At 37.8% G+C, this 27,708-nt stretch overlaps 1 protein-coding gene across 2 annotated transcripts in view; it reads right to left on the bottom strand.

The window, feature by feature from the left end:
- NFATC3 (nuclear factor of activated T cells 3) overlaps positions 1-27,708 on the bottom strand; it is a 62,492-nt gene that overhangs the window by 29,919 nt on the left and 4,865 nt on the right. For both annotated transcript variants that reach the window (XM_033069780.2, XM_033069782.2), the window contains exons 2-3: positions 16,112-17,231; positions 8,221-8,383 (exon numbers count right to left, since the gene is read on the bottom strand). In XM_033069780.2, coding sequence (XP_032925671.1) covers positions 8,221-8,383; positions 16,112-17,231 — 1,283 coding nt within the window. The remainder of the gene's footprint in view (positions 1-8,220; positions 8,384-16,111; positions 17,232-27,708) is intronic.

Here is a 27,708-nt window from a genome sequence, read left to right as displayed (position 1 = left end):
CGCCAGAGCAGCTCCAGCCATATTACTACAGTGCACACAGGAAACCCCTGCATGGCACTGGCAGTGCAGAGCTTTTACCAAGCAACTGAAAGGCAGCCACTTAACGAGTTTTAGATCACCATCATTATTTTATGCAACAAAACCACCCCTATATTCTTAATGCACACATGGAAAATCCTTTAAAAATGTGTCACAGTAGAGACTGTATGGATTAAACTGATCACTGAAGACAGCACTATTTAAACTTGGAATTTTGTGGCAATGGTGAGAACTTTTCCTTGCTGAGGAAAATAAAAAGGTCACATTAATTAAGAGGCATCAACCTGGAAAAAATAAATTACCATTTTTCCAGATTTCATGCAGATTATGTTTGGGGTATAGCTGGCTCAGATATCATTGGTTCCATGCTCTAATCTAAAGAAAATCTTGCAATTTGAAAAGCTTATGAGAAAACTCCTTTTAGTCTCTAATACTTAACATTTTAACATCCTCATCCTTTTTTTTTAGATGAAGAAGGTTCTGTCCCCTGTGTTCCATTTATTGTTGCAGGCTAACTCTCACCAATCTCTATTCAAATGCAAAAGTGTCCTTTCTTAAGACACACAACAAAACTTGGGGAAAAAATATCCAACAGGAAATACACACTTCACAGTAACCAGGTACTTACAGACATCACTAAGTATACTTGGAAATAGTCTGGGTTTCTGAACCAAAGTATCCAAACCCCCAAATACCTAATAGTGTCATTGAATCCAGAAACAATGTTGTAATTCCACACCTACACTTTCAAACTTAGAATTTAAGAGAAAATATGTAACTGGGGGAGTGTGTAAGGGGTGGTGGTAGGGAAAAGATAATTTCATCAGTTAGGTTTTATGCTCAGCTATCAATGAATACTATGATACACCATGCAGATGGTGTCAAAACCTATTTGATTGTATTTTTAAAGCATTTTTTCTGCAAAACTTTCCAGCATTTATTAGGAAATTGCCAAGCTTAATCAAACTTTCACTAGGGCTTAATACTCATGTTTCATCTTTTATGTGGTTTTTGTTTTGTCTGCTAATTGAAGATGATTTCAGTGCTCCTTTGCCTTTGTGCAATTAATTCACTGCTTATGGCATTACTGGATTGGTGAAGTAGGCTGATTAGACAGAAAGCTTTCACATACAAATAGGCCTCCCTAAAAATAGGGCATAGTCTTGAAATACAAGACAAGTTTGTCATAATCAAGTCCCTGAAGTTAACAATCTATCTTCACCAAATGCACCAGTATCCATACAAAAATCCTCAGTTCCAATGTGAACAACAGGGAAGGAACATCATCTGTGCAAAGAGCCACAAGCACTTAGAAAGCATTTACTTCAGATGGATTTTTCTAAGGTTTTTCAACAACTTGATCTGAAAAGCAGGTTGTAAATAGATATTTCCCCCTTGATAGACTCACAGCAGCTGGATGGGTTTCAGTGACTTCTCTATTCCTTAGAACACCTCCCAGAGTGACAAGGTAAGGAGGGCAAGAGAGAAGAATGCAGGCCCATTGCAGAGGGTGAAAACAAAGAGCTGTTCTCTCAAATCAGGTATTATCCCCTTTACTTTGGAAGACAGAACAAAATATGGTACAGTTCACTATGAGACCTAAACAATCCTAAAGGAAAAGAACCATTACTGCTTAAATTTCAGTCCACTTCAAAAGTAAAATACAGTTTCTTTTAAAAACTTGATTTAAAGAAAAAACCTCTTAGAGGTTTTATCCTCTGAGAAAAGGGAGATAAGACCCACAAGCCTGGAATCTTTTGGACAGTGGTATCAGAGAAGCAACAGTGCATGGCTTTGATCAACGGAACTTTTTTTTCTACAGACATTTATCCACAAGAATTTCCCTTTTGAGTGGTGTGCAGCAACTTTCCTAAAGAACTGTGAGGATTGCTGGGTTTAAAAGCTGAAGGGCTGTCTGCCAAGCAAGCAGCATATCTATCAATCATGCCTTGGGATGACAAGTAAAGGATGACAAGGATCCAAGGGCATGAAGATGAACACAATTTAAAACAAAAGACACCATGACTAACACCAGTGATACAATTTATTGTGAATTTATCAAGAGCTGTGAAAAACTTGAAGTAAACCATGGGCATGAAATGAAGAAAACAGAATTCAGGGAAGCTACTGAAAGTCAAACTGACTACAGTCATCCCTTGCAGAGGTGCAGTGAGTGCAGACCTATAATCTCAATGGACTACTTAAAAGAGATTGCAGAAACTGATGGAAGGAAACTCCATTCAGATCTATCAAGCAATATTCCAACCACTGGCTCAAAAAGCCTTAACAGCACATTTGAATTTTTTTAATAATTTCATTCTGATTCTGCAGAGGTTATAATGTTGCAAAAGGTTAAATGTCTGATTTTAAAGTTCAATATGTTGAACCAAAACAACTATTTCAATCCCTTCCTGAAGTGCAGTACTGTTTTCTATCACTTGATTATTTGGTGCATCTTTCCATCAAGGACAAGCATACACTTCAGAAAAGTATCTTCCTTTGCCTTAATCTTGTAGAGTAGACTGACTTGAAGACTTTAAAATAGTACAGACCTTTGCAATTGTGGAAAAAAAATAGTGACAGATAAAAGGAACAAACTTTAATAAACTATTAGGAAGGAGCATAAGTCAAATTAAAAACACTTTAAAGGTCATCACAAAACCAAACAGACCCTGCAAAAGACTAAGGCAAAAGAGTAATGGTAAATATCAGTTCATTCTTGGTCATGGTACCATGTACAGAACATGCTTCAAGGTTTAAAAACCTGGATTTCTATTTCTGAAATCTCACACTTTTACACACTCACTGCTTGCAGACAGGATTGAAAGTGTTTTAAATACTGACTGCAGTCATTTTTTGAGGTGTTATAGTGTAAAATGGGACAGGACTATGCAAAAAAGGATATAATTTAATAGCTAAAATAGTATTAGACTAACACAGTGCAGAATTGCCAGTCCCATCTAATCAGCCATCAAACCATCCATCTGCACTTGGCTCTACCACACTGTTGAAAAAAAAGGTGCTCTTCCTGAAACAACTCCAGATGCTAATTAAGCTATGGAGAGTTTTTGGACAAGCATTGTTGGGATAGGAAAGGTTTCTCCCACATAACCTGTAGAAAAAAAAAATTAGTAAACCCATGATACAAAAAGCAGATGGTTGTTTTTATTGGTTTTCACACAGCAATTACTGCATTTTCCAGAGTGAACAGTTGCATCACTTTTGCTATCTGTTTTTGGGATTCTGAAGCAGAAGATGTCTAAAACATCAAACTGTTCTTGAAAGATCTATAGTTTTAGAATCTCATCCAAAGGTCGATGCTTTTGCCAGGACAGCCCATTACACAGTTCACACAGGCTGAGATTTACCTTCTGCCTTTTAAATTTATTGGCAGGTTGCTGTCACCAATCAACAGTAGGCAACTAGAGCTGGCATACAGTCTGCCTTCTGGTGATGGACAAATCAGAAAAAAATTCAAAGCCAAAAATGAAAATTAGAGAGTGAAAGGCAGGAAGAATAGGAAGGGTTGCAAAACACAAAAAATGTGCTGTTTATTGGACACAGAGAAGAGGGAGAATTCCAATATACCTGATATTCAAGAATTTACATGCATTGGCCACAGAACAGCTGGGAAAAGGTGACAGCCACAGAACTACAGGCCAGGAAATATACACTTATTTAGACAACCCTTTGTTCATTTATTTTTATCAGATCATCTGACATTGCCTGCATAGACCCTCTCCTGTTGGTTGCAGTTTCATGACTCAGGCAGAGTTTGACAGGCTTTTGAGAACACATTCCTGTCCCAGAACTTTCAAAGCAGTTCAAAGTGAGTTTACTTTTGCTCTATTAGTTTACTTTTTTCTTCCACTGCAGTGCTTGTCATGACTTCAAGCTCTGCAATCGCTTTAAAGAGAACTGACACTGAGTCCCTCTTTTACAGGTCTCCATGAAACCTCACACAGAAGACAACTCTCTGCTTGTCAGTGAGTAGCAGTGCACAGTCATTTCATTAAAACTGGCTTTTATTTATTATGGCTTTGATTTTTGACCATACATTTTTTTTTTCAGCTGCAGAACTCTGAGTTGTCCATATGGATTACACGATGCTTCCCCTCCTCTGTTACTGTGAATCTGCTACACAAATAATTTTGCTTATGGCAGAGGAACAGAATGTTTCTATCCTTAAACCCTTTGCAGTATACGAAAAATACATTTCTGGTCCAGGTAAATTCTTAACAGCTACCACCAATCCAAAACTACCTTGCATACACGGGGTGTAAGTGGATTCTGTACTGTGTCTGTTGCAAATACATTACCAGTTGTAGTACCAACTAGCCCATCACAGTTCACACTACAGTGCCCCCCACAGTGGCCAATGGCCCCAGGACAGACTCCTCACACACAGAATGGTGCTCAGCAGTAGCTGTGAGCCCACAGCCCCTGAGTACATCACTCTGTATGGTTACAAAATGACCAGCATGGACATCACCTTCTTCCCCAGCAACAGGACAAAAGAGAAAAGGAAACAGTATTTCTTGTGCACAACACAGCCTTCATAATTTACTACCAAAACATGTCATTGGATTTAAAATACTTGAGCTCAGAAAATTGCATGAGTAACAGAAACACAATATATAAAACAAGTTTGCCTATTTTAAAAAGTTCTTTTTAGATCAGAAAACTAAGATACAAAAGTGAAAAAAACCCAAACTATCCCAGAGAGATTCTTATCAGGTGCCCACCTGCTCTAAAACGCTTTTCTGTTTTTGATCATAAGCATTAGACAAGTGAGGTCTCATAAAGAACCCTACCATTTCAGACAGAAGTGAAAGCTTATTCTAGCAAATTATAAGTGCAAACATTATTTTGTGTACAATTGGACCCACGGGAAGGGTGGAAATTCAAGCAACGATGACTGCTTATTTAGAGTTGGATAAAATGTGACAGCTACTTGTTTAAAAGGCTGTGTAGATGGGTGAATTGCAGACTCTAACCCATGAATTAGAATGGTAAAAATAGGGAGTGCTCAGAGGCTGTCTCCTGGCAATGCACTACAAAATTTCCACATCATTTGGATGACAAAAGCTCAACACACCACCTTTCTGCTATATTCTTTATTCCCTCCTGGTGAAAACCGTCAGCATTATCATGCAGATTCTGTGCCAAGGTAAAAGAAACTGTACCAGATGACAAGGATTAGTTGGAACATACTCCCAAGAAAGCAGAGCTCAAAATGAAAGGTATCTGCTTCTTAGAACACTTTGCTTTTAAAAAAAAAGCTAAGAACAAGGGAACATCATTATAGAATTAGCTTTCTTAAAGTTAAGACATATACAAAGCAAAGCATGATGCTCCACTTATTTAATTTCCTCCCATTTGGAAATAAGCTGATTAAATGTACTCACAACAGATGATGCCAAATTTGTCAGAAGCTTAGTGTCCTAGCAACAGGTGTGGTACAGTATTAGTAATAGATTAATGACATGCACTAATACATTAAAGGCTTGAAGCCATGTACTATCTTAAAAATGTTTATTTTAAATAATACATCAAGTGCACATGCAGAACTATAGAGGCTTCACAGTTTGGAAATTAAATAGCCCAGCTTTCTATAAAATAATGTTCAAAAGCAAAACAAGTTGTGTAGGAAAAAAAAGCACGGAGCCTTCAGGCACTCAAAGATGCAGCAGTTGGACTTGATAACCGCCATAGGTCTGTTCCAATTAAAAGATTCTATTCTATTTACCCACCCCCTTTCTCATATCTGACACTGGTAAACATAGAGTTATTTTACACAGGAAAATGTTGAGTACTTTACTGCGATGATCACATATGAAGTCACTGCTCTAAATCTAAGAGCAGCAAAAAGAAAAGTCAGAAAGAAGTAATAATGCATATTGTGATGTGGATTTCTGGAATAAGCTTCCACAAGTACTGGAAAACACTCCAAAACAAAGTAATATTTGCCTGCTTACAGATATTTAGTATTACCTTTTTCAAACCTGGCCCTTCTCATGCTGCTTTTCCCAGTAGCAAGTAAAAGTAAACACAAATCAATGTTTTGTTTCACAACAACTTCCTATCTCCTATAAAACACAACAATTAATTAATTTCCAATCCAGCTGGAAGAGACCAAATTGTGAAGTTGAATATTAATTTGCATTTGCATTTATTTTAGAGAGGCACAGTACAGTGCACATGTTGAAGCATGAGACTGTCAGACACATAAATGCCATCCTCATTTTAAGACAGCATTCTTGTATAGCAAGGTATTTCACAATTTCTATGCAAATAAATAGCTTTTAAAATCATCGGTGTAAGTCACCACTACACATCTGTTTCTTCTAACTTGCAATACTGCAGTTAGAAGCATCCAGTCCTGCAGCTTAGAAGCATCTAGTTCTGTAAGCAAAAGAAAGCCTACATATTTGTCAAATCTTACAAATATCAGCAGAAATTCCCTTAATGCAAATATTAGTGCAAAACATAAGCACTCAGGGAAAAAAATTAAACCATATTGAATGCAGTTCACAGCAGTTCAGGAAAGATTTATTTTGTCAGCTAAAATCTCTGAGGTTTCTGTCCTCATTAATAATGTGTTAAATTCCACTGCAAGCACCTTGGCATGTGGAAGTTGTGTCTACTTGTCCTCCACTGACTAAAGCAACACAATACTCCACATGAAGGAACGTGTCTTGTCAGCTTTCCCATTCCAGCCTAGTCTAGGCATCCTCACCTTCCTCTAGATTGCAGCATACACTTTCCTAAGAAGCACCTGACCCTTGCCTCCACTGTGCTAAGAAACCCTGCAGGTCTGGCAAAAAGAGAGAGTTGCTGGTTAGGCCACAGTATTGTGAGAATTAAAAACACTGAGCAACTTTGCAGGGAACACGGAAGCTGGATGAAGAGCTCAGCGATAACCAATCCTTTTTAGAGGAAGAGAAAGGAACGATACAAAGTCTTTAAGAGGAAAAAAGGTGTAATGAGAAAGTTCAAGGTAAGTTAACAGAGAAGAAACAGTTTGATCAACAGCCCAAAGAATATGATTAGGAGTCAAGTTGATGGAAGAAATACATCAGAAGAACAGCCTGGAAAGCAGAGGCTGCTTAGACAAATTAAGACCAGCAAATCATCCAAGATACTTAAATTCTGCTAGAATATCTTAATCTATATAGATGAAGTATGATGATGTAAATACAAAGTATGACAAAATTCGCTTGTCAAAGAGGAGGAATAAGCCATAAGGAAGAAAACTGATATCATGTTTATACTACAGTAAGAGTAGGAGAAAGAATGGGGTCCGATTATGCCAATCCTATCAGCACTTTGCATCTGGTCTCCAATAGTAATAAGTTACTTTCAACTACTGGAAGAGAATAAATACATAAAATACATTTTTAATGTATAGACCATAGCAAAATATTTAGGACTGAAACACTGACTGTAATTTTATTGGAAAAGAATATGAAATATCCTGGATTTGGAGGAAAAGACAAAACCTGCTGTAACCTTCATGCAATAAAATTTTTCTCCCCTCTTTGTTTCATAAAGATTTTGTAACTGTTCTTGGATTTTACTTATAAACAAGTCATTAAATTTTGTCTTAACTTGGCTTGGAACTAAGATAAAGACCATTAAACAATACTGAGGTAAGTAAAGAGACACTGGTTTCACCTAAGGATGTGGCAAACAAACCAAGGCGTCTTAAGAAGCCCCACAGTTTCTCAGCACCATTTGCCCCACGTTCAGTGAATGAGGGTGGGTTCCTTTCCAAGATGTGTGAGCCAGCTGATACCATGGATGTTAAAGGAGACCTCAGTGACTATCTCTAACCAGCTTAGACAGAGCAAGGTGTGCACACCTGAACACTCTGAGTCAGAGAGGAGCACATCACATCTCATGCACACAGTTATTCCAACAAAACCAAACCCAAATACCTTTCTCTTCAGAGTATGATGCCAAAGCCAAGTCTAATTTACCAGGACCTTACATCTAATTCTGAGCTCAACAATAACTAGTTTTATTGGTCAGTGTTTTCAAAATAGTTATCACTACATTTAAGGGAGAAAATCTAGGAAAGGCTGTAAGCTTCACGAAAGGTAACAATTCACAGCATCGTAAATACCAACAACTGTAGTTTAAAAATTGCCTTCAATTCAAGACAGCCAGACTTCCTACCTTTACTACAGGGTGTCCTCCAGTGGATGCCTTTACTGCTCCTCTGCTTCCTTCTGTTTCATAGTGAGCTCTGTGATGAGTTTTAGGCTGGACTTCTATTTTCAGTTCACACTGCCCATAATGGCTTGGTAAAGGCCAGTCAAGAGGTGGCAATGAAGATGTGCTGCAATCAAGACAAACACACTGGTTACAGGAACTGCTCCATCTGGCCACAGCACAAAGCCTTCACTCTAAAATACAGACAGTGATGTCTCTTCTGTGACAAATGATAACCAAATAAGAGTAACTATCAGCCTAAAATTGATACATGAAAATTCCACAGTATTGCTGGTATATTAAAATCTTCAATTACAATGGAAATTCTTATTTCCAGCACCTGAGCAAAAGAAAGGTACTCTGTGACCTCCAGCCACTACCAGTGCTACTTTATAATGCCTTCAAATTAACTTTTTAAACTTAAGTATATTAGCAAGCAAATTGAAATGTGGTTTAGAGAGAATATCTAAACTCAACCTGCCAGTCATTAAGTTTTAACTCTGCATTATCTTCCAGCTTGCTGTTTTTGTTTTCCTTTGGCAAGCACTGCATTTTGTTAACTATCATTAAAAAGAACACTATGTGATCACTCAAAGTTTTAAAAAACTACTTGTTCTATCTAACATAAAGACTTACTGCAACAGGCAACAAAGACACCTAAAGGTGCGTTCAGCTTGTCCACCCACACACCCTTACACACAGTAGCAAAGTCACTCCAGGGAATAACAAAACACAGTAATAAAAATAACATGGAAGAACTTCAAACCAATGTTTGCATATCTACCCTTTTGCCTGCATAGATTTATAGACTTAGGATTCCAATAAGATGAACAGTCAGATTCAAGCCAGTAATTACCTGGTAGAGCAAATTAAATTATGAACATTTAAAAGTGAACATCTATATACATAATGTTCATCTATAGTAAACATTTTGTTTATCAAACAAAAACATTTGTAATTGAAATAATCTTTTTTAAAAATAGTTTTGTACTAGCTTACTCTGACCAACAGGAAAAGCAAATTAGGTTTTAAAGTGATGGACAAATATTGGTTTGCATCATCTGGGAAAGCTCAATTTAATTTCTTTCCACTTTACAGGAAGTTGGGTAAAACCCTTCCACCAATCAACGCAAATATCCACAAACATGAATAGTCACAGGTCCCTGACAGATAAATGATTCCTTTCGGGGAGTTTAGCTAAGACATATAAAAACATATCCACAGTTGAGAAAGAAGATAAATGTTTGGACTGAAGAAAAAAAAAGAAAAATCTCTGTCTTTAGGAAGTATCTGGAAGGACTTGGGCTCAGCCTGCAGCACCACAGATCTACTTTCTACCACAGAAACATCTGTCATTAAGACTGGGAAAGAGGGAGAAGAAACAGCACTGCTTGCTGGCCTCCTCTGAGGAGAACAAGCTCTGAGCTGCTGTTTCATGGACATTTGTGCTGTGCACTTCAGGACAGAGCTGCCAGTATAACATAAACCTTCTCTCCTGAAGCACCTTTTTGGGAGCAATGAGAGGAAGAGGGTGAGTATTTCCCTTTCTTCTTACTGAAAGGTAGAAATGTGAGCAATAAATCATCTCCACACTCATTCAATGCACAGCACAGAGGTTTCTTCCCCCCCATAAGGAGGTCTGAGGACTGGCTCTCCCACAGCATTTACTGGGGAGGAGATGATGGTGATACCAACAATAAAACAGGGAACTGTCAGGAATGCAGTATAAGCCCAGTCCTTCCAGGTACTCACCACAGGCCAAGAGCTACTGCCTAAATGCTACTACTGGCTACCAACTACATCTTGTCATTCACTATTATAGCTACTGAGGGAGAAGGATTCAGGTCTTCAGTCTGAAAAGGAAAGAAAAACATCAGGATTAGAAGATACTAGAAAGGGGTAAAAGAAGTGTTGCATGTGAGAACTTTTTAGTAGTGGTTCTGAAAATCTATCCCCCACATAACCAAATTTCTGGGTCAAAATAGCTGGTGTACACTGAAGAGATATGGTACCTGAGAGAACTCTGTTAATGCACCACAGGCTATACACCAATTATTGGGAGATATTACTGAAAGCTGAATGATTAATACAGTCAAGAAAGAAGTAATTGTTGCTCATACCACTCTCCATACGGTGGCTCAAAGACATTTACTGCTCCTGCAATTAACTAACAGTCATGTGGCACAAGTTGTATCACACACAAATCATCTTTTGAAAAAATATTTGGCATACTAGAACAAATATGGAGACAAGAAAATAGCCAAGTTTCAAGATTTTGTCATCCTCTGAAAACAAGTAGAAAATAACAGCATGAGAGAGCAAGGAAGTGCACTGTGCATGCGCAGATGCCTAAAATGTTAAAAAATTGCAAAGCATCCAAACACAGATTCCCCAGTAACTGACACAGTTTTTGAGGCTGTACTGCACCAAACAGATGTTTTCTACATGTAGCTGGTCTGACACTTACAGCTGCTTCCCTTTTGATGTTGGATATCCAAACTGCTATTTTTCTCTGAATATTTTTCTTGCTGCCTCTATCCCTGACCTTCTCAGCAGCAGTGGATTCTTCAAAGGTTTTAGGGTACTTTGTCATGCACCTTTCTGCCTTGTAAGGTATCGGTTTGATGTATTTTTGCTTCCACATCATCCTTAGACATTTTTGAGACAAATACTATAGAGATACACATTGAACTGAATCCGTGATCCAGCTTTGGCTCATTTTGAAATGTAAATTTTTAAATCTTATTAATTTACTAGAGTTCCAATTGTCTGTACACCTTCAAGCAAAACTAAGGAGTGGGAAGCAGAGTGGGAACTTCCTTGCCAGCACTGTCACCTTCTTAAAGTCACATGAACCCACATGATTGCATATTAAATAACTTTAAAAGCTCAACAGAATACAGTCTACAAACTCTTGGTATTTTGAGGTTTTATTATTCCATGTAGAATCCAATATGAAATAAGAAAAATCATGTCAGCCTTGGGGGTGCAAGAAGTAGTTTTGAATACTTTTTGACATGAAGCAATGCTATTTTGTACCAGATGTTGAATATGGGAAAGTAGGTCTGAAGCTGCCAGCTTTACTGCATCTGTATTTCTGTATGAAAATGTTCCCACCTCTTTGCAGCCACTAATTCTAGTAGCAACCTTTCAGAGATTCCCCACAGTATCTCCAGATATTTGTAAAAGTTCTTGTTTCCTTCACTAGTCAAGAATCTCAGATCTCCCAGAGAGATACTTTTATTAATTTTTAGTTGCAGCAAAAATATTTTTCTACTTACAGCTCCTCCCAACATTTCAAAAGGGAAAAAGCTCACTGACCATAACCAATGTGTTATTGCACATTTTTAGCTCATCTCAAGTTTTGCAGAGATGAACCCATGGTGTATTCTGTGACAAGCCAACGTTGCAACACAGCAAGCCCATGAGAATCTCAAATCAGAACTATGATTCAATACTATGGTTTTCAAGAACTTTTGCAGAGCCCCTGCTGTGGTTGCTCTTCATTGCCTAGAACAAAGCCATATTCTCCCTGGTGGAAAAATTCTGAAGTTAAGAAGTTTTGGGGCCATTCCAGCTGCCACAGTGGCCTATCAATAGACTTTATTAATCCTGTTTACATTCAAAATACCACAATTCTGCTCCTAGCTGAGCCACAGTTCACAATGCTGCCAGAGTACTGGTACAGTGAACTGCCACATGGAAATCTCTGTTTCATCATCCTAGAGCAAAGCAGAGAGATGAATAACAGCTACAGCACAAAGGTCCTGTATTAAACACTACCTGAATTTCCCTGGATTCATTAATGGTGTGTAAACATGACAGTGATAGCCTTGCTTATTAAAAACCTAAGAGGTTCAAAGTTCCTTTGCTTGTCTCACTTAAGTGGGTCCTTATCTTCAAAGTCAGTAATTTGCAAACATTTTAATTTAAAAGTTTTGCTAGTAGAATAGCTGGTGTAATTTCTGTTTATCAGAATAAGGTGATAAATACTTGGCAAACCAACTTTGTCTATAGAAATCTTTCAATGTGAGTGGAATTTTTAAGATCAGGACTGAAGGCCCAATATAGTTATGGCAAAAATAGGACATGATTCTGTTATTCTCTATTCTTTAGACTTCCAAGAGAAGGATTCAGACAAGAGAAACAACTTTCCCAAGTATTCCACTATCTACCACTTTATTAAAACTAATTTTTTTTCTGAACAAATTAATTACATTGTCAGCCATCCAAGTTTTCAGCAGTAAAATACTCTCAAATTGCCATTACATATCCACCATTTCTGGGCTGTAAATACATCTGTCAATTACCAATGGAACTAAGAAACTATTTGATGTCCCATCACCTCTCAGTATCATAGATAAAATTCATGACACAACAGTCTGGAGACAAACATCAATATATGTGTCATTTTTAAATCTATGTGCAATCTATTAATTCCATGAGGGAAGTAAAAGAAACTAGGTTTTATTTCAAGATTTTTGACCATGAATGAATATTGCCTGGTTAAAGCAAAACAAAAGCATCATTTATTGCCATCAAATACTGTGGGGCTAAAGAAAGAAAAAGTGAACAACTTATTAAATTTACTACTCTGCAAAATGCCCATTTGTTTGAGACACAAATTAGATTCTTGAGATCCACTTTACCAAATCTAAAGTTTACTGTTCCACTAGTCAATAATGTTAAAATTTTAAGTTTAAAGCAAAAGATAACCAAGTCTAAAAGCAAAAATAACAGAACTGCCATGATTTTCAATTGCATGATCAGTGACCACTCTTCTAAAAAACAGCCCCATGTTACCTGTACCAGTGCTGGCCATGTCTGTGATGGTCCTTAGCCCTGTAAGACCATAACCAAGGTTAGCACCAGCAATGCTGATGATCTTTTATGAATTGTGTTTGTAAAGCGAAGTCCTCACCAAAAGTATTGCATTACATCACCTGCTCAGTAGAGATTTCTAGGTCATCTCTGGACTCTTTTTATTCAAGTAAAAAAAGTATTGTAGAACAGACTTGCTGATTTTTTTTTCCCCCCACTTTCTGGAACTCTTACAACTCAAACTCTAACAGCAAATGTGCAAGAAAGTAATAAAATGAGTGCATTTGTGGAATGTTGGGGTAGAACACAAATGGGGAGGCTGGGTATACTATCACTGCATTAAGACCCCAAAAAGAAGGGTTTTTTAAGTGGAGGAGAAGGAAAACATGACACAGATAAAATTTCGTCTTATCCCCTGTGGGAAGGATGGGGGTGAAAGAAACAGGTATCTTAAACAGTAACAAGAGTAACCATTAATAAATAAGATTACCGAGTTCATTGCTGAATATTCTGTAAAATGACCAACTGAATCTGCCATCATACCTGGTGAGTGACATCACCAATACACACCTCCTGTACTATTGCCTGTGCAGAAGCTGCTACCCAGTTCTTTCACTTGTAGGAAGGAATTGCAGTGGTCCTGCCCAGGCCCTTGCCCACACTTATCTTTGACAAGGGAGTAGAAATGGGACTCAGGGCATGGAATACACAGACATTTTTCATATGCCACTGACTGGCAGATTATGGGTTTCTGTGACCAAATAACAAGTTGTCATCTAACAAAACAGTTTGGATGGCACGTGAAATATGACTAATACGCTCAAAAGCATCTTACACATTTTTAGATTTTGTTAAGCATTGCATACTTATTGAAAACAGAAAAATGAAGGAAAACATGGTGAGGGCTTGACAGATAAAGTAGATAACAGATTTACAAAACTTCAGAGAGCATTCAGAGCAGAAGGTGCTACCTACACATTTCATACCACAGAACACGTGAGGCAAACTACCCCCCTTCTACCAGGGGTCAGTTATTGCAGTTGGGTGTGCACCTCATCTGCTTGGAATCAATATTCCTGCTTACCTCATGCACTACTTTGTGCTTGACAATACAATCAAGACATTAAGAAGTGTATTATTTTTACTATATCATGTAATTGATACTATAATTAATACAATTGTACATACAATATGGAATTAATGCATAAACATGACTATATAATTCTTTATGACAATTAATATGTTCACTTTTGGTCATCAACCATTTAGAAACAGTGGATCTTCTTGCATTTCATCATTATTCATAACATGTAAGGGTCAACTTAGTTACCGTGGTTTACAAGAATCAAAATTACAAAATATTATGTGACAGAATGGAATGTTTTACCTACTGAAGATGCACACTGCTACAGCCCTTGTGGAACAGCCTACAACTGCTAAGTAATTTAACATTTCACTGAGGATCCAGCTGCCAGTGCAGGCATTTCCACTAATTCAATAATCAGCCAACATTTTTGGCAGTAAATGCACTCAGCTTAATAGATTTATGTAGTTTCCTTGAGTATAGGTGCAGTCCTCATTGTCTTTTCTGTTTGTCCATCTTGTATTTACAGAAATTTTCAGTTCCAGCTTCTAAATAAAGTCTGACATTGAAAAAAAAATTTTTATTTTGTAATGAAAACACACTTCTTTTTATTTAGTGGTACTCAGTTCTCTGCAGTACAAGAGGAAACAGGTATGAGCTGCCTGTGTTTTAAACCACTTTGTTCATCCCACAGAAGAACCACACCCCATGCCTCTATATTCATGACCTCTAACCCTACAGTAGTGTTCACCTTTTATGTGCAATGTCAGCCTGCAAGCTAACAAAAATGCAGAGATGGGACTGTTTGGTATCCTACATAAATACAATACAATTCCAAAATACACAATTAAGTTAAAACAGTCATCACTGTTTTAGTTTGAGTGAAAAGATTCTAGTAACAGATTGAACACGTATCACTAACAGATGGCAATGGAACTCAAAAAAACCCCAGACTTGAGCACACTTAAGTTATCTGTTAACACAGTAGTTTCAGACCTGGTAGAACAGATTTTTCCAGCCAGCAGCTTTGCATCTTTACTGTTACATTTTACATCCATAAACAGTTATGTGGAAGAACATTTAAGGAGAAGGAAAAAACAATCAATTTATTAAAATCACTACAATTCTGTGGAGATAAATTAAAATTTGTGGTTTAAAATTAGGCAAAAAATAACCAAATAGCTGAATAAGTATTGTTTCAATATATTTAGCTACTAACAAGCCAAGCTAAGTGACAACTTCTGAACAATTTATACAAGCTCTATAACTTGAAAGATCATAGAACTGATCCATCTAAAAAGTAACAGACTGGAGAGGAGGGAGACTTTTTCCCCCCTTTGAACCAGTTTCCTTTTCTGAGTCTCCACAAATCATCCTGCTAGCACATGACAGGACTGCAAAAGGAAAAGATCTATTTAATTCTATCATAGATGGTGGAAATACCTTGGAACTACAGCCCAGACATCCATTCTTTCTGGATTATTTTCAACATGGCATACAAATTTTTTTCTTTATTCTATTTCTAGAATTATATGAGCCCAAAGAAGCAAACAGACACAAAAGCAAATAAGCTCCTATCTCTTTTGCGAGCTCCCAGTTTTATAAAATCATGTAAGTCAGGTTTCCCTAGCTATATTAAAATGTCAAGTGCTCAGATTAGATGGAACTGCAAAGCATGTACAAAATCACAGACATTTAATTCAGCTGGGCTTTGTGCATACACACTTTACTTAAATAAACCTAATCCTATTTACAACGCAATCTACCGTATTTTTAAAAGATGAAGGGTATTTGGTATCTCAGCTTGTTTTTTCCTAATTATAAGACCTACCTGCTTTCAAAAAGTTTTCTTTAAGAAGTCTTAATGCATCACTGAAATACAAGGACATTTATATGTCTATTTAAGATGCACAGGATGGGAAAAGCAGGAGTTACTTTCTAACCACCTACCGGAATATAGGAGTGTGACCAGGCTTTGGTTTGTTCCAAGTAAAGTGCGAAGGAACAGAAAGAAATTGGTCTCCAGGCAAGTCTTTTTTCAAGGTATGCTGAGATCCAGAGCAATCATCTACTGCAGTTTCAAGGGATGATGACAAGTTACCTTGCTCTTCAGGACAGATATCTATTTTTCCAGATAAAGTGGCAGTCTGATCCTCTGAGGTCTTTCTGGTTTTTAGAGGAATATCAGTCTCTGTACAACACTGAAATGGTGAAAGGCCAGAGTTAAGGCCTTGAACATTATGAATGGAAGTGTTTAGCCATGTGTCTTCCGTTATGCTTCCTCTGGGAGAATGGCCAGGTGATGGAGTTGGAGAATGGTGAGGAGAGAGAGAACCAGCATAGCAAATCTCAGCACTGGAGTGTCGGCGTTTCCCACAGGGGGATGTAGGTCTTGATGAGGGCCTTGATGTTGGTCTAGGGCTCAGCCAATTTTCATCTGTAATACTAGTTCTAGGAGAATGACAGGGAGACTGTCTAGGTGACAAGGCATGCCCAAATCCATAAGGTTGCTGCCACGATTCATCACTGGGACCTCTTGGAGAACCACCAGGTGATGCCAAGGGAGAGCCAAGGGTAAATCGAGCAGCTGCTTCATTTAGCTCTGAGTCTACATCATCATAAACATGGGAAATGGATTCACAAGAGGAAGCATCTGAAAACCAACTCCTGGACGAAATGCTGCTGGCAGGGCTCGGACTAAGGGATGATTCCCTATATGATGGCTCAAGAGGAAGATAGAGATGGTCCCGGGAAGGCCTTTCCATGTACTCATTTTCTGTGCCATTTGTGTGCAATTCATCTTCATTGGCCTCAATCCCCTGGTGACAGTTGGGTGAAATCGATGTGATTTGAATGCTGGGGCACTCGAAGGGTTTGGGTCCACCTAGTGGACTGTACTTGGATTCTGGTACCTCACAAGTGCCTTCATAGTTTTTGTGACTCTGAAACCTTGTAGGAGAGGAGTGAGACTGCAGTCCATGGCGAGGAATACAAATTGGCTGATTGACAGAGGATGATGGCTGGTCTACATTAAAGATGTATATGGATGCACAGTCATCTGACTCAAGATCTGAAAATGAAATTTAAAAAGATAAAAAAAGTAGTAAGAGTCAGAATGCAATACTTGGATAAACGCCAGAAAAAAAATCCTTTGCTCCCCAGATACTGTTATCAACATCCTAGACCCCTCCCATTACACTAGTGATACAAAATAAAGCTAATTCTTAATTTTAAATTTTCCCCAGTCTATTTTACAACTAAATATGGCTACAGTATGGTTTTCTATTATAAATCCTGTTTTCATTCAGATTTCACAATCTATACACATCCTCAATCACTGAAAATATAACACAAAACGAAAAACGGGTTGAAATCCTGAAAGGATCTAAGCTTGAATACTCAATTCAAACTTCATCATAACTGTATTCCAATTATGACTAATCATTTTAAATCAAAAATCATTATAAGTTTGCCATTTTGACATAAATAGGACTGGGTACTTTCTGCAAGCCCAGTCAATACTTACAAGCACGAGAACATCACATACATAATACTGATCTACTCTAACAATAGAAAGGATCTTACAGTGACTTTAACTTGAATGAAGATTTTGAACTACTAAAAACATTCAACTAAAGAAGGCCTAACAAGGAATATTATTAGAGGTCTTATGAAGAATTGTATTGCTAAGGTATATTTTTTGTAGAGTAGAAAATTCTCAAGTGCCTATGCTAAATAGCATTTTTCAGTGAAGTCTCATGAAGTTTGAGCACAAGTTGTTCAGCAAAAAAAGGCAAAACAAAATATTCTCAGATCTCACTAACTTATCCAAAACACAGGAAATATTCCAAAGAAAAACAAGCAATTGAGAGGGAGTACAAGTCCAGTTAACAAAATCAGCAACTTTGTCTCACAGAACTGAAGCAGGATTTTTTGTCCCATTTCTCAACATTGAATTAACTGCCAATATGAGACAATTGTCTGAAATCAAAGTAGAAAACTCAACTTTTTTTTCATATTTTGTAGCCACTGTGATTCCACTCTTGTTTCTTTCCACTTGTAAATAGGGTCTTCACTCCTGAATTTTCATAAATCCAGACTAGATGAAATTAATTGCATCTTTAGGTATTAGTTCTTTTTTAAAAATTATTTTTATCGTGAGTATCAGCAGACTACAAATATTTGTTTTAAAATAAATGTAGTTTCTCTCACAATCAGTTAAAATATCCAGACAGGAAGCTATGTATTTTAGACCTTTCCATGATGAAAAAATTAGTTTGTTAATGAAGTCAGTCTATTAACAGTTTCACTAACAGCAATCAGCTTAAAATTAACTAAAACAGAAACAAAATCTCAGCTCTTCAGAGATAGGGGAAGCATTTTCAACTTAAGAGAAAGCATATTGTCACCAAGGAATGGACTACATTCCTCAGACTTCATAAAAAAAAGAAAAAAGAAAAGGCTGAAGATTCATGAACAGGGAGCAATTCTACAAGAAATACATCGAAGGAGACATACACTGCATTTAAGGAGTACCTAGTAACATTATAAACACTGTGTGATTTTATATATATCATGGTTATGTATGACAGTTATCTATACTATATATCATTAACTACTATTATATGTGTTAAGAGCACAGAAAATCAGCACAGGTTGATTTCTAAGTGAGCACACACAAAGGATTAGGATTCTCAGGAAGGACTGTGGCACATACTGCACACAATTAACACAAGCTCACTATGCTGAGCACTACCAAAACTGCATTTCCCTGTCCTTTCACTAGGGTAACAAACATTTTTTAAAATATTAACTGAGGGTCTTTCTTTTTGCTGTTTTCCATCACAAAACATGAAATGCAGACAGTAGTTGGTTAGAGGTTTTCCACATCTATTGGTCTATTAATGTGCAAGACCATGGATTTCCTAAGTCAGTATTAATAAAAGCATAGATCAAGGGAAGAAAAATGCAATCCTAACAAAGACTATTATCCAGCTTATCAAAAGTTAGAAATAAAACAGCTACAACTACAGAACTTTTTAAATAATAATAATGTTTCAGAAAAAGAGCAGTTGGAAGTCTTCAAGCCCTGTGTGTAACCATTTACCATCATTAATGGTTTTAGGAACAGTAGCAGCACATTGTTTGTACTAAATCTCTCACCACTGCAAAGAGTCTTACTCCTCTTGCACCAATAATCAAGAAATCTTAAAATATTTAAGACAATTTCTCTACTTTCAGTATCACAGGGATTTACAAAAAGCACACGTTCATTCAGAATTTAATTTTCACAAGGTTGAGGTGGAGAGATCAGACGAGCACAGAATTACCAACAGCAGCAGGGAAGAGATGGAGCAGACAGGAGAGAGAACTTTTCTGACTCAGGCTTCTTTGGTCCTCTCCTGACAAACAGCGTCTCCTGAGTTTGGCACTGTCCTGTTACCCCTCCCCAGCTGCACACACACCAAACAGGAAGCAAGAAACCTACTGAATAACCAATCCCAAAGGTACACTTCACACTGTGAACACAACACAGTTTGAAATCCAAGTCACCCAAATAATTTTCAGACACAATTGAAAAACATGTAGATTTATTTCAGTCTGCACACACAAATCCTCCCCCTTATAGTTCATGTGTTAAAATAACCTGTTAGCTGCTCACAAAAAAGGACAACACTGAGACCTTTACAAATCGCGTCATTAAAAGACTGCAGAGAATCCAATCAGGAAGAGACTTCTAACCTATCTTAAGGAACTAGTGAACATACAAACAAAGACAAATTGGGGGAAAAAGAAAGAATGAAAAAACATAGGTGATAACCCTTAAAAGAGAAAGCAGTGAGAATAGCACGAAACAAATCCAAAACAGGGCTTCAAGAAGCAGAGGGTAAACAAACAAAGAGAAGTCTCACAACAGACAAGTGTAAGGAAAAAAGAGTTATGGAGAAACCCAAGGGAAAGAGGAGTTATGGAAATCTGGTTACTTAGTAGGACAGTTATTACATTCAAACAATCCTATTGGGGGAGGAAAGACAATAATGGAGTTGGTCATGTCATGAGGATTTCACTGACCATAAAATATAAGAAAGCACTCAAGACACAGAAACTAGGGCAGACTATGAAGGTAGAGCACAGAAACTACCACAAGCACATGGGGGCAAGAAGCTAGACAAGACAGACACAGCAAAATACACAGACCAAGAGAAGTAGTGCCATTCACATCAAAAGCCTTCATGCCACTGAAAAGGCAGGTGTGCTAAATGCTTTTGCTTTAGTAAGGACAACAGAATGAATAGCTAATAAATATAACAGCAATAAAGAGTATAAAAAACTGGACTAAATAAAAGGTTAAAAACTACTGAAGGATTATGGGTCAATAAGTTCAACTTCAGTTTTAGAAGTAGTATTAATAGTTTATTTGTTCCAGAAAGCATTTTTAAGGAGACAAAGAAAAAAAACAAATCACTGTTTCCTAAGAACAAACCACGTCAAACAAATTTTCTTTTACAATCAAAGGAGATCTTTTGGAAAAATGGCATAGAAAGAAATTCAGCTTTGTTTTTACTTACTAAGACTCTTAACACTGCCATGCACAGAGAAGCCATGAGTCTTTAGAAATTTACTGAAGCCTTCATCCCCACCCTGCTGAGATCAGGTTCACTACTGAGGGATCACAAAAATGAGCAGATGCTCTAGATTCACAGTGTATCAGCTAAATAAAGCTGCAGACTTTCATTGCAATCCTGCATCAGGCGTCTGTGTCATCCACTGTCAATGAGAACCAGAAGGTTGCTCATTTTCAATGTACATTTGCTACTGTCTGGAAACAGCCTCATGTACAGAAGCTCCTGTTCAGTATTAAAACAATGCTGGCTCATCCCTTACTAAGCTGCTAACTACACTTCAATATAAGCTGTCTAACTGGGGAATATAATTAAATAATATCCAGAACAACTGTTTCTAAACGCATTTTGCTTGCTACTTGCTGTATCAGAGTGCACATTTAGGACTAGCAATGCTTGCCCACCAGTTGTTCACTCCCCAGTGATGTACTGGCACATGCACATGTGCAGCTGTGCATTCAGCCAGATTTCTCCAGAGAAGGAAGGTCAATTACTATCAAATGTCTGAACACAAGCCTTGTGCCAGAATTACCCAAACTGTTTTATTATTCTAAGTTTACAAGCCCATAAACAAACATTTTCAGACAATAGGAGTTGCTATAAGGTAAGAAGAAAGTGCAACATGACCTAGGACTTATAAAACTACTACTGTGAAAACAGGATCAGTAATCAAGTCCTTTAAATAGCATGAGGAAAGACCTGAACATTGACACAGACATCATGTGTGTTCTCAGGCAAGTCTGTCTCACTTACAAGCTTTAAAAAGAATGACCAACTCTTCTGTTTTCCATTTCTGTCATGACAGTTACCATTATCTCTTTCTGAATACGATGGGTTACAAAAATATTTGTAAACCAGGACAAAAAGGATATGTGGCTGTTTTTTATTTCATTATCCTGCAGGTTTGCACAAGTTTATATATTTCTTGGTATAAAAAAGGAGTTGTTAATCTTCACAGGGAACACAAAATAGCCAATAACCAAAAGCTTTTCTTTTGTGCACTTAAAACCACAATTGATCAGAGTTCTTCTTGGTACACTATTGTACTAAAGCTCTATAATTGGATATTTAACTCCAGTTTTCCATTACAAGCTATTGGTTCTCCAGAAACACTTCCTACAAGCTTAAAAAACAACTTAAAAAATCCCACAACCCCAAACTGAAACATAGCAATGTATTTGTTTATAAGGACTACAACTGACTAGCAAGCCAAATATGGTACTGAAAAAGAATAAATTGTGAAAAAAATTCAGGTAGCAGGGTGGAGTAGGGGGAAACATCCTTCTAGACCAAAGTTAGCAATGTGTGGAGCAGTACTGCAAGTTTAAGTTTTCAAATAAGGATGATCTACAACTCTCATTTTAAGAAACAGTTCACTTTCTTCGATGGTTTTGTGTTGTTTCATGGTCACATCAAATTATGCAAAAAAGGATAAAAATAGATTTACTTTTGTCAATCACGTATGCCAGAGGCTGTTCTGTCGTGCCAATGACAATTTCACTTATTTTCTTTTGTTAAGTAAGAATACTGGAAATGTAGAAGAAAAGTAATCTTCTCAACAGTGGGAGCTCATCAATGAATCTTTTCCAAATTCTAGGCTGGATAACAATTCATTATCCTTGGTAGAAATATAGAAGAATAAAGAAACTGCACTAGTTTAAGCAAGACAATAATCCAGCATATCAAATGTTTACAACTGATGCTGACTAAAATAAGAACATACTGGCTCTTGGGGTGTAACTACACCAAGGTTTTTTTCAGCACAACCACCCTCCCACACACCTTCACACACAAAGGGGGAGGGGAAATGAGAAGAGAGGTTCTTTTAACATAGATGATTTTGGCAATCATATTTACAGTGCACTAACACCTGTATATACACAACTGACAGAATGGCAGGCTTTAGGACATGGGGGGAAACAAGCAACCAGGACAGGAACTGCAGGTGTTCACTGATGTTCACTATCAAATGAAAACATAACATGCAACTAAATAAAGTCAGGCCACAGCCTGGTACGCTTTTAAACCAGAACTGCTGTCTTAGTGTACATCCAGCTTCACACCAAAGTAATTACATTAAATTTCAAACAGGGAAAGAACAGCTTTGAGACACATTGATAAAAAGTTATGTACAAGGCAGGTAAAGAATTCAACTTATAAGATTTGACAAGAATTAGTCATTTTGAGTTCAGTTACAAAACAGAAAATAACAACCGGAAGTGCTAAGCAGTGTTTCTACCTGTGCCTTCTCCAGCTCTCCTGCTATTTCTGATTGATATGAAGCATGTCTTTAAATGATAACTTCATAAAGCCTTTGGCTCAGTATTAAAGGATTTATCCATTTAAAAAAATTGTTTTTAAAAAGTTCTGCTTCTTGCTTTAAAAGCCTTAAAGTTCTCTGGGCTCGTCTTTGGTTCCTTCTTTGAATCTGTGGCTGTACCATTCAAGAAGACATGGTATTTCACTGCATAATAACCTTGTGGACAAAACAGAAGCTGCTGCCCTCCAGTTTGATGAGGCCTCATTTGTCATTCACTGTCCGTTCAAATGCCACCTTAACATGACCCAGCAGTTCAGAGATATGAGTGCACAGCCTTTTGGAAACAGCACAGTACATGGGCACAGCAGGTACTATCACACAATGTGAACAGCCCTTTGACACTGCTGTTCTGAAAATGAACTCTTACTCTACACAATCAGGTGTTAGCCTGCTAAAGGACTGCAGCGCTGCAACCCCAGAGCATTTCAGATGTGTAGCCATGGGATCTGAGAGAAGTCTGATCACTCCAATCTGGAGTGCTGTGCCTGACTCACTGAAAGCACACTGAGCACAAAGGTAAGTGAGATTAGGCAAATACTGAGTGAAGGGAACAAGGGAATTAATCATGTGCTGTAATTGCCACATGTCATTTGCCTAGATTCTTGGTGCTGTGGGCCAATCTACCACTAACAACTCTTCCCCTGTGGGGGCAAAGCCAACAGACTCCATAAAAAGGCTCTCCAGTTATTAAACAGAATGAAGTGCTCACCTAATTCACCTAACTTCTACATGGATGCCTTTACCACTGACTTCTAACATGACCTTACTCACAGTAACCTGCTGCTCTATACAGAGACACTGCCAGTTCACTGCTCTAGTCCTGAAACAAGCACTGAGAAGCCAAAATTCCAAGATCAGGTGTTAAGTAGGGCCATATCAAAGAAAACAGGCAAGAAAATGTATATTCTAGCTACATGAAAGTACAGTGACACAGCCCAAAGTCCTTGTGAAACCTGGTAGATGATGTCCATGTGGGGAGCAGTTACACAGTGGAGGGGAGACTGAAATGGAGGCATTTCTGATTATCAGAGCACGACACAGAGATTGAGAACTGGTATCGATAATATCTGAACAAACTCGTTTGGGAACTCTTCACACCTTGGCCAAATTACACTGTGCTTCTGCAGCTGGCCTGCATGACAGAGGGCAAACCATTCCACAGCAGGCAGTCCTGCCATATAGTTAACTCAGTATTTCAAACCATTAATTATTACAGCTTTTCACCAATATTTCATAAGTCAGTTTAAATGTGGACTTCAGGCACGTTAAACTCAAAGGCTGTGTACATCAAAGAGCTGTAATGAGCCACAATGACAATCTGAAACTGCCTTGCTTTCCCATCTGCACACACGAATGTAGAAACAGAAACACCTTGAATTCACTTTGCTAGACTGATACAATAGAAGGCAGAAACACAAATCAGCCAGATGAAAAAGAGGAGACTGAGCACAGATACCATTTTTTTCAGCAAGGTTTAGAATGACACCCCAAAATACAGAGATGGTGGTATTAGCGTGCCTCATGACTGTGCACATGTAACTTTGCATCTCCTCCCGGAGTCCTAAATAGCTTGTGTTTATTCCAGCAGGAGTGGAGGTGTCACCACATACTGTACATCAGCCTCACCTCCTGCCCCCAACACAAAAAGCTTGGCAATTTGAAGGACAGCAGCATTTGCTCTGAAAAGACTAAACTTTACAAATCACACTGATTAAATACAGAGACTTACATAATTTTAAGAAGCTTTGCAAAATACAAAATGTTGACAGATTTTCTTAGTCGTTCTTTGGATTAAACCATGCATTTCCCTATGGCCTTGTTGTTTGAATACAGTTATCCCAAACGAACTGAATCTCCTCATCTTCATGTCCTTGACTTAGGGAATGACTTGGAGAAAGCATCTAAAGATACAGATGAGTAGCTGTACATCACTGCAGATATTGTTACAGGCCATTATGCAGCCATCAAAGCAATGAATCATTGTCACTAACAGTTAATAAATGCAACATTACTGAATTAGCAGGTTGTCGTTCTGTTACACTTTCATTTTGGCTATGAAGATACAGAGGGTTACTTTGTAAAACAACTTTAGTTAAAAGGTGACAGTTTCTGCCCCGGCCCGACTACAATCAGTCACAATTTCATGCCCTCTCTAGCACAGAGCAAACACTGCTTCTCTGAAAGTATGTGTAAGTCATTCTTGCCTTTTTTCCAAAACCATTAAAAAATTAAAATATGGGATTAAAAAAAACATTTCTCATAGCATTTGTTCCCAAAAAGCCGTGTTAGCAGCCACTCAAACACGAAGAATCTCATTAACCCTTTCCACCAACCCACTAAAAAAACCCAAAAAACCACCAGAAATATTCAACTCCATTCAAGAACGTTTTCTATATTAAAAATATTTCTCATTTTTACAAGTGATGTCTAATCTTTAAAGTGCAGCCTGAGAAGCCATTTTAAAGCATGCAATTCCTATTAATTTCAATATTAATCTAATCAATATGATACTACATTCCTGGAATTAATAAATTCGCTGTAAGTACTTGCTCATGTTTTTACCTACAAACATCTGTCATGCAACCTCAAATGAAGTTTTTGTTTCTGCTTTAAAAAACCCACCAAAATCACCATACAACACCAAATCGAGCCACATACAGAATTCTATTTTCATGATTTTAGCGCCGAAAGATCATGGTTTTGTAGTCAGAGCCCCAGAAAGTTCATTCTTCTCTCCTTCCACCAGACCTGCAGGGCTTCAGATTCAAATTTATCTTCCCTGAATGACTTTGAACAGTTCTACGACTTTTTAAAGCTCCCTTTGGCCAGTATTTCACAAGAACACTCGCAGAGGGGTGCACTGAAGGCAGAACAGAATGCTGCCTTCTTAATAAGCTCGCTCCTGCCTTGCAGTTTTACTGAGCCTTACTGATCATTTCACTCATCTTAAATTCCACTGTCATTCGAACCCACATGGCATGCCTGGACAAATGCAGGGACTTGGATGTTGTTTTACTGGCTGGGCTCACTGCCAAGTCTGCTCCACGTACTTCCCTGGCCCACTAGGGCAGCTTGAGGCAACAACTCCCGTATTTACGTTATTGCTGTGAACAGCCAAACTGCTGCTTACTATTGATCCAGGCCCATCTACTCGATTTATTCTCTCTCATTCACAGCAACATTACCGAGCTGGCTACACTTCAGGTGGCATCTGACAAACTGTTTCCAGCTGGACAACACAGACCAAAAAGATGGGACCATCGTGTTAAGCAGAGGGTTACTTTTTACTTTGAGAAAGAGTGAGACAAAAGCACCAGCCCAAATGCTTTCGCACCCTGACCATCTCCCACATCCCAAATCTCAGGATTTGTTCTCATTTACACTCTGCCCACAATTCAGCTGGGGGGAAAGGGGACAGAGTGATGTGCAACTATGAATTAATAAACAAAGCAAATGACATTTTGTCAAACTGGGGACCTTTTTCAAATCCCTGTGAAACACAGTGACTCACTACCTAGTGACTCTCCACGCAGTGTAGTGATCAAAGAACCATACTACCAAAACAGAAAAGTTATTAAATTAGATTGGCTGCAACTACAACTGCTTTGCAACATCACACAAAAGATTTTGGTATTTTCTCTGAACAGTCTCATCCTGGTCAAACTTCATTCAAATAAGTACAATTTAATTTATCCAGAATACTGCGAAAAATCACAACATACTCAAACATGTCAGCTTGCCAGGATTACCATCTTCATCTCTTAATTGCCAGGCAATTCTTGACTCCATTGATACCACTTCAGTATTCATTCTTCTTTGCTTCTTCCTCAGTGTTTCTCTAAGCTATCTTGAAGTCACAAGACCCTCTGTTTTTGGTCAGATGCAGCTGTTTGGTTTTCCCTCCTCCCCCCTATCAGCAGATTATATAACCACAGCCTATATGACTGATTTGCATTGTGTCCCTGTGTGTCAATCTTCTACATGCAGATACCAGCATCCAGTAGCTTGTAAAATAAAGTGATAGTAGCTCAATTTCCTGCAAGTGGTGGTTTATCACAATATATTTAACATTCAGTCATCTAATAAACAAACATATTTGTTAGAAAATGTCATTTATAGCTAAGAGAAAAAAATTAACGGATTCAAGTAACTTATCCATTCATTCCTTTGTTAAAGTTGCACCAGCTGATCCTATTATTAACCCATAGGAGCACTCTTTTGTATAGCAAATGTTAACAGACCAGCAGACAGCTGTATTTATATGGATGGCTCAAATTATACATATTAACCACAGTTACCATCTCGTGCAAAGACTTTCTCTCCTACCCATTTATATACACAGCCAAATCTAAACAGAATCAAAATATTGTAAAAAATAATAAAACTTCAAGTGAACCATACAGTTGTGCAAGGTAGCCTGGTAAGAAGACTTCAAAAGATGTCTCACCAGCTCTTCTTGCTCAGCTAAGGAAAGCAAACTTTGCAACAGTTCTGGACCAACTCTTTTGAACACAAAAACAAATTTCACCAAGAGCAATCCTCGGTCAACTCACACCTCATGTACACAGCTACTGCCAGTATCCAGCCCTTAATTTTCTGCTCAA

This window comes from Catharus ustulatus, chromosome 11 (genome assembly GCF_009819885.2).
Source record: "Catharus ustulatus isolate bCatUst1 chromosome 11, bCatUst1.pri.v2, whole genome shotgun sequence".
Lineage (NCBI taxonomy): Eukaryota > Metazoa > Chordata > Aves > Passeriformes > Turdidae > Catharus > Catharus ustulatus.
The sequence above is the reverse complement of the archived record's forward strand: the minus strand, read 5'-3'. Positions and strand labels throughout refer to the sequence as shown.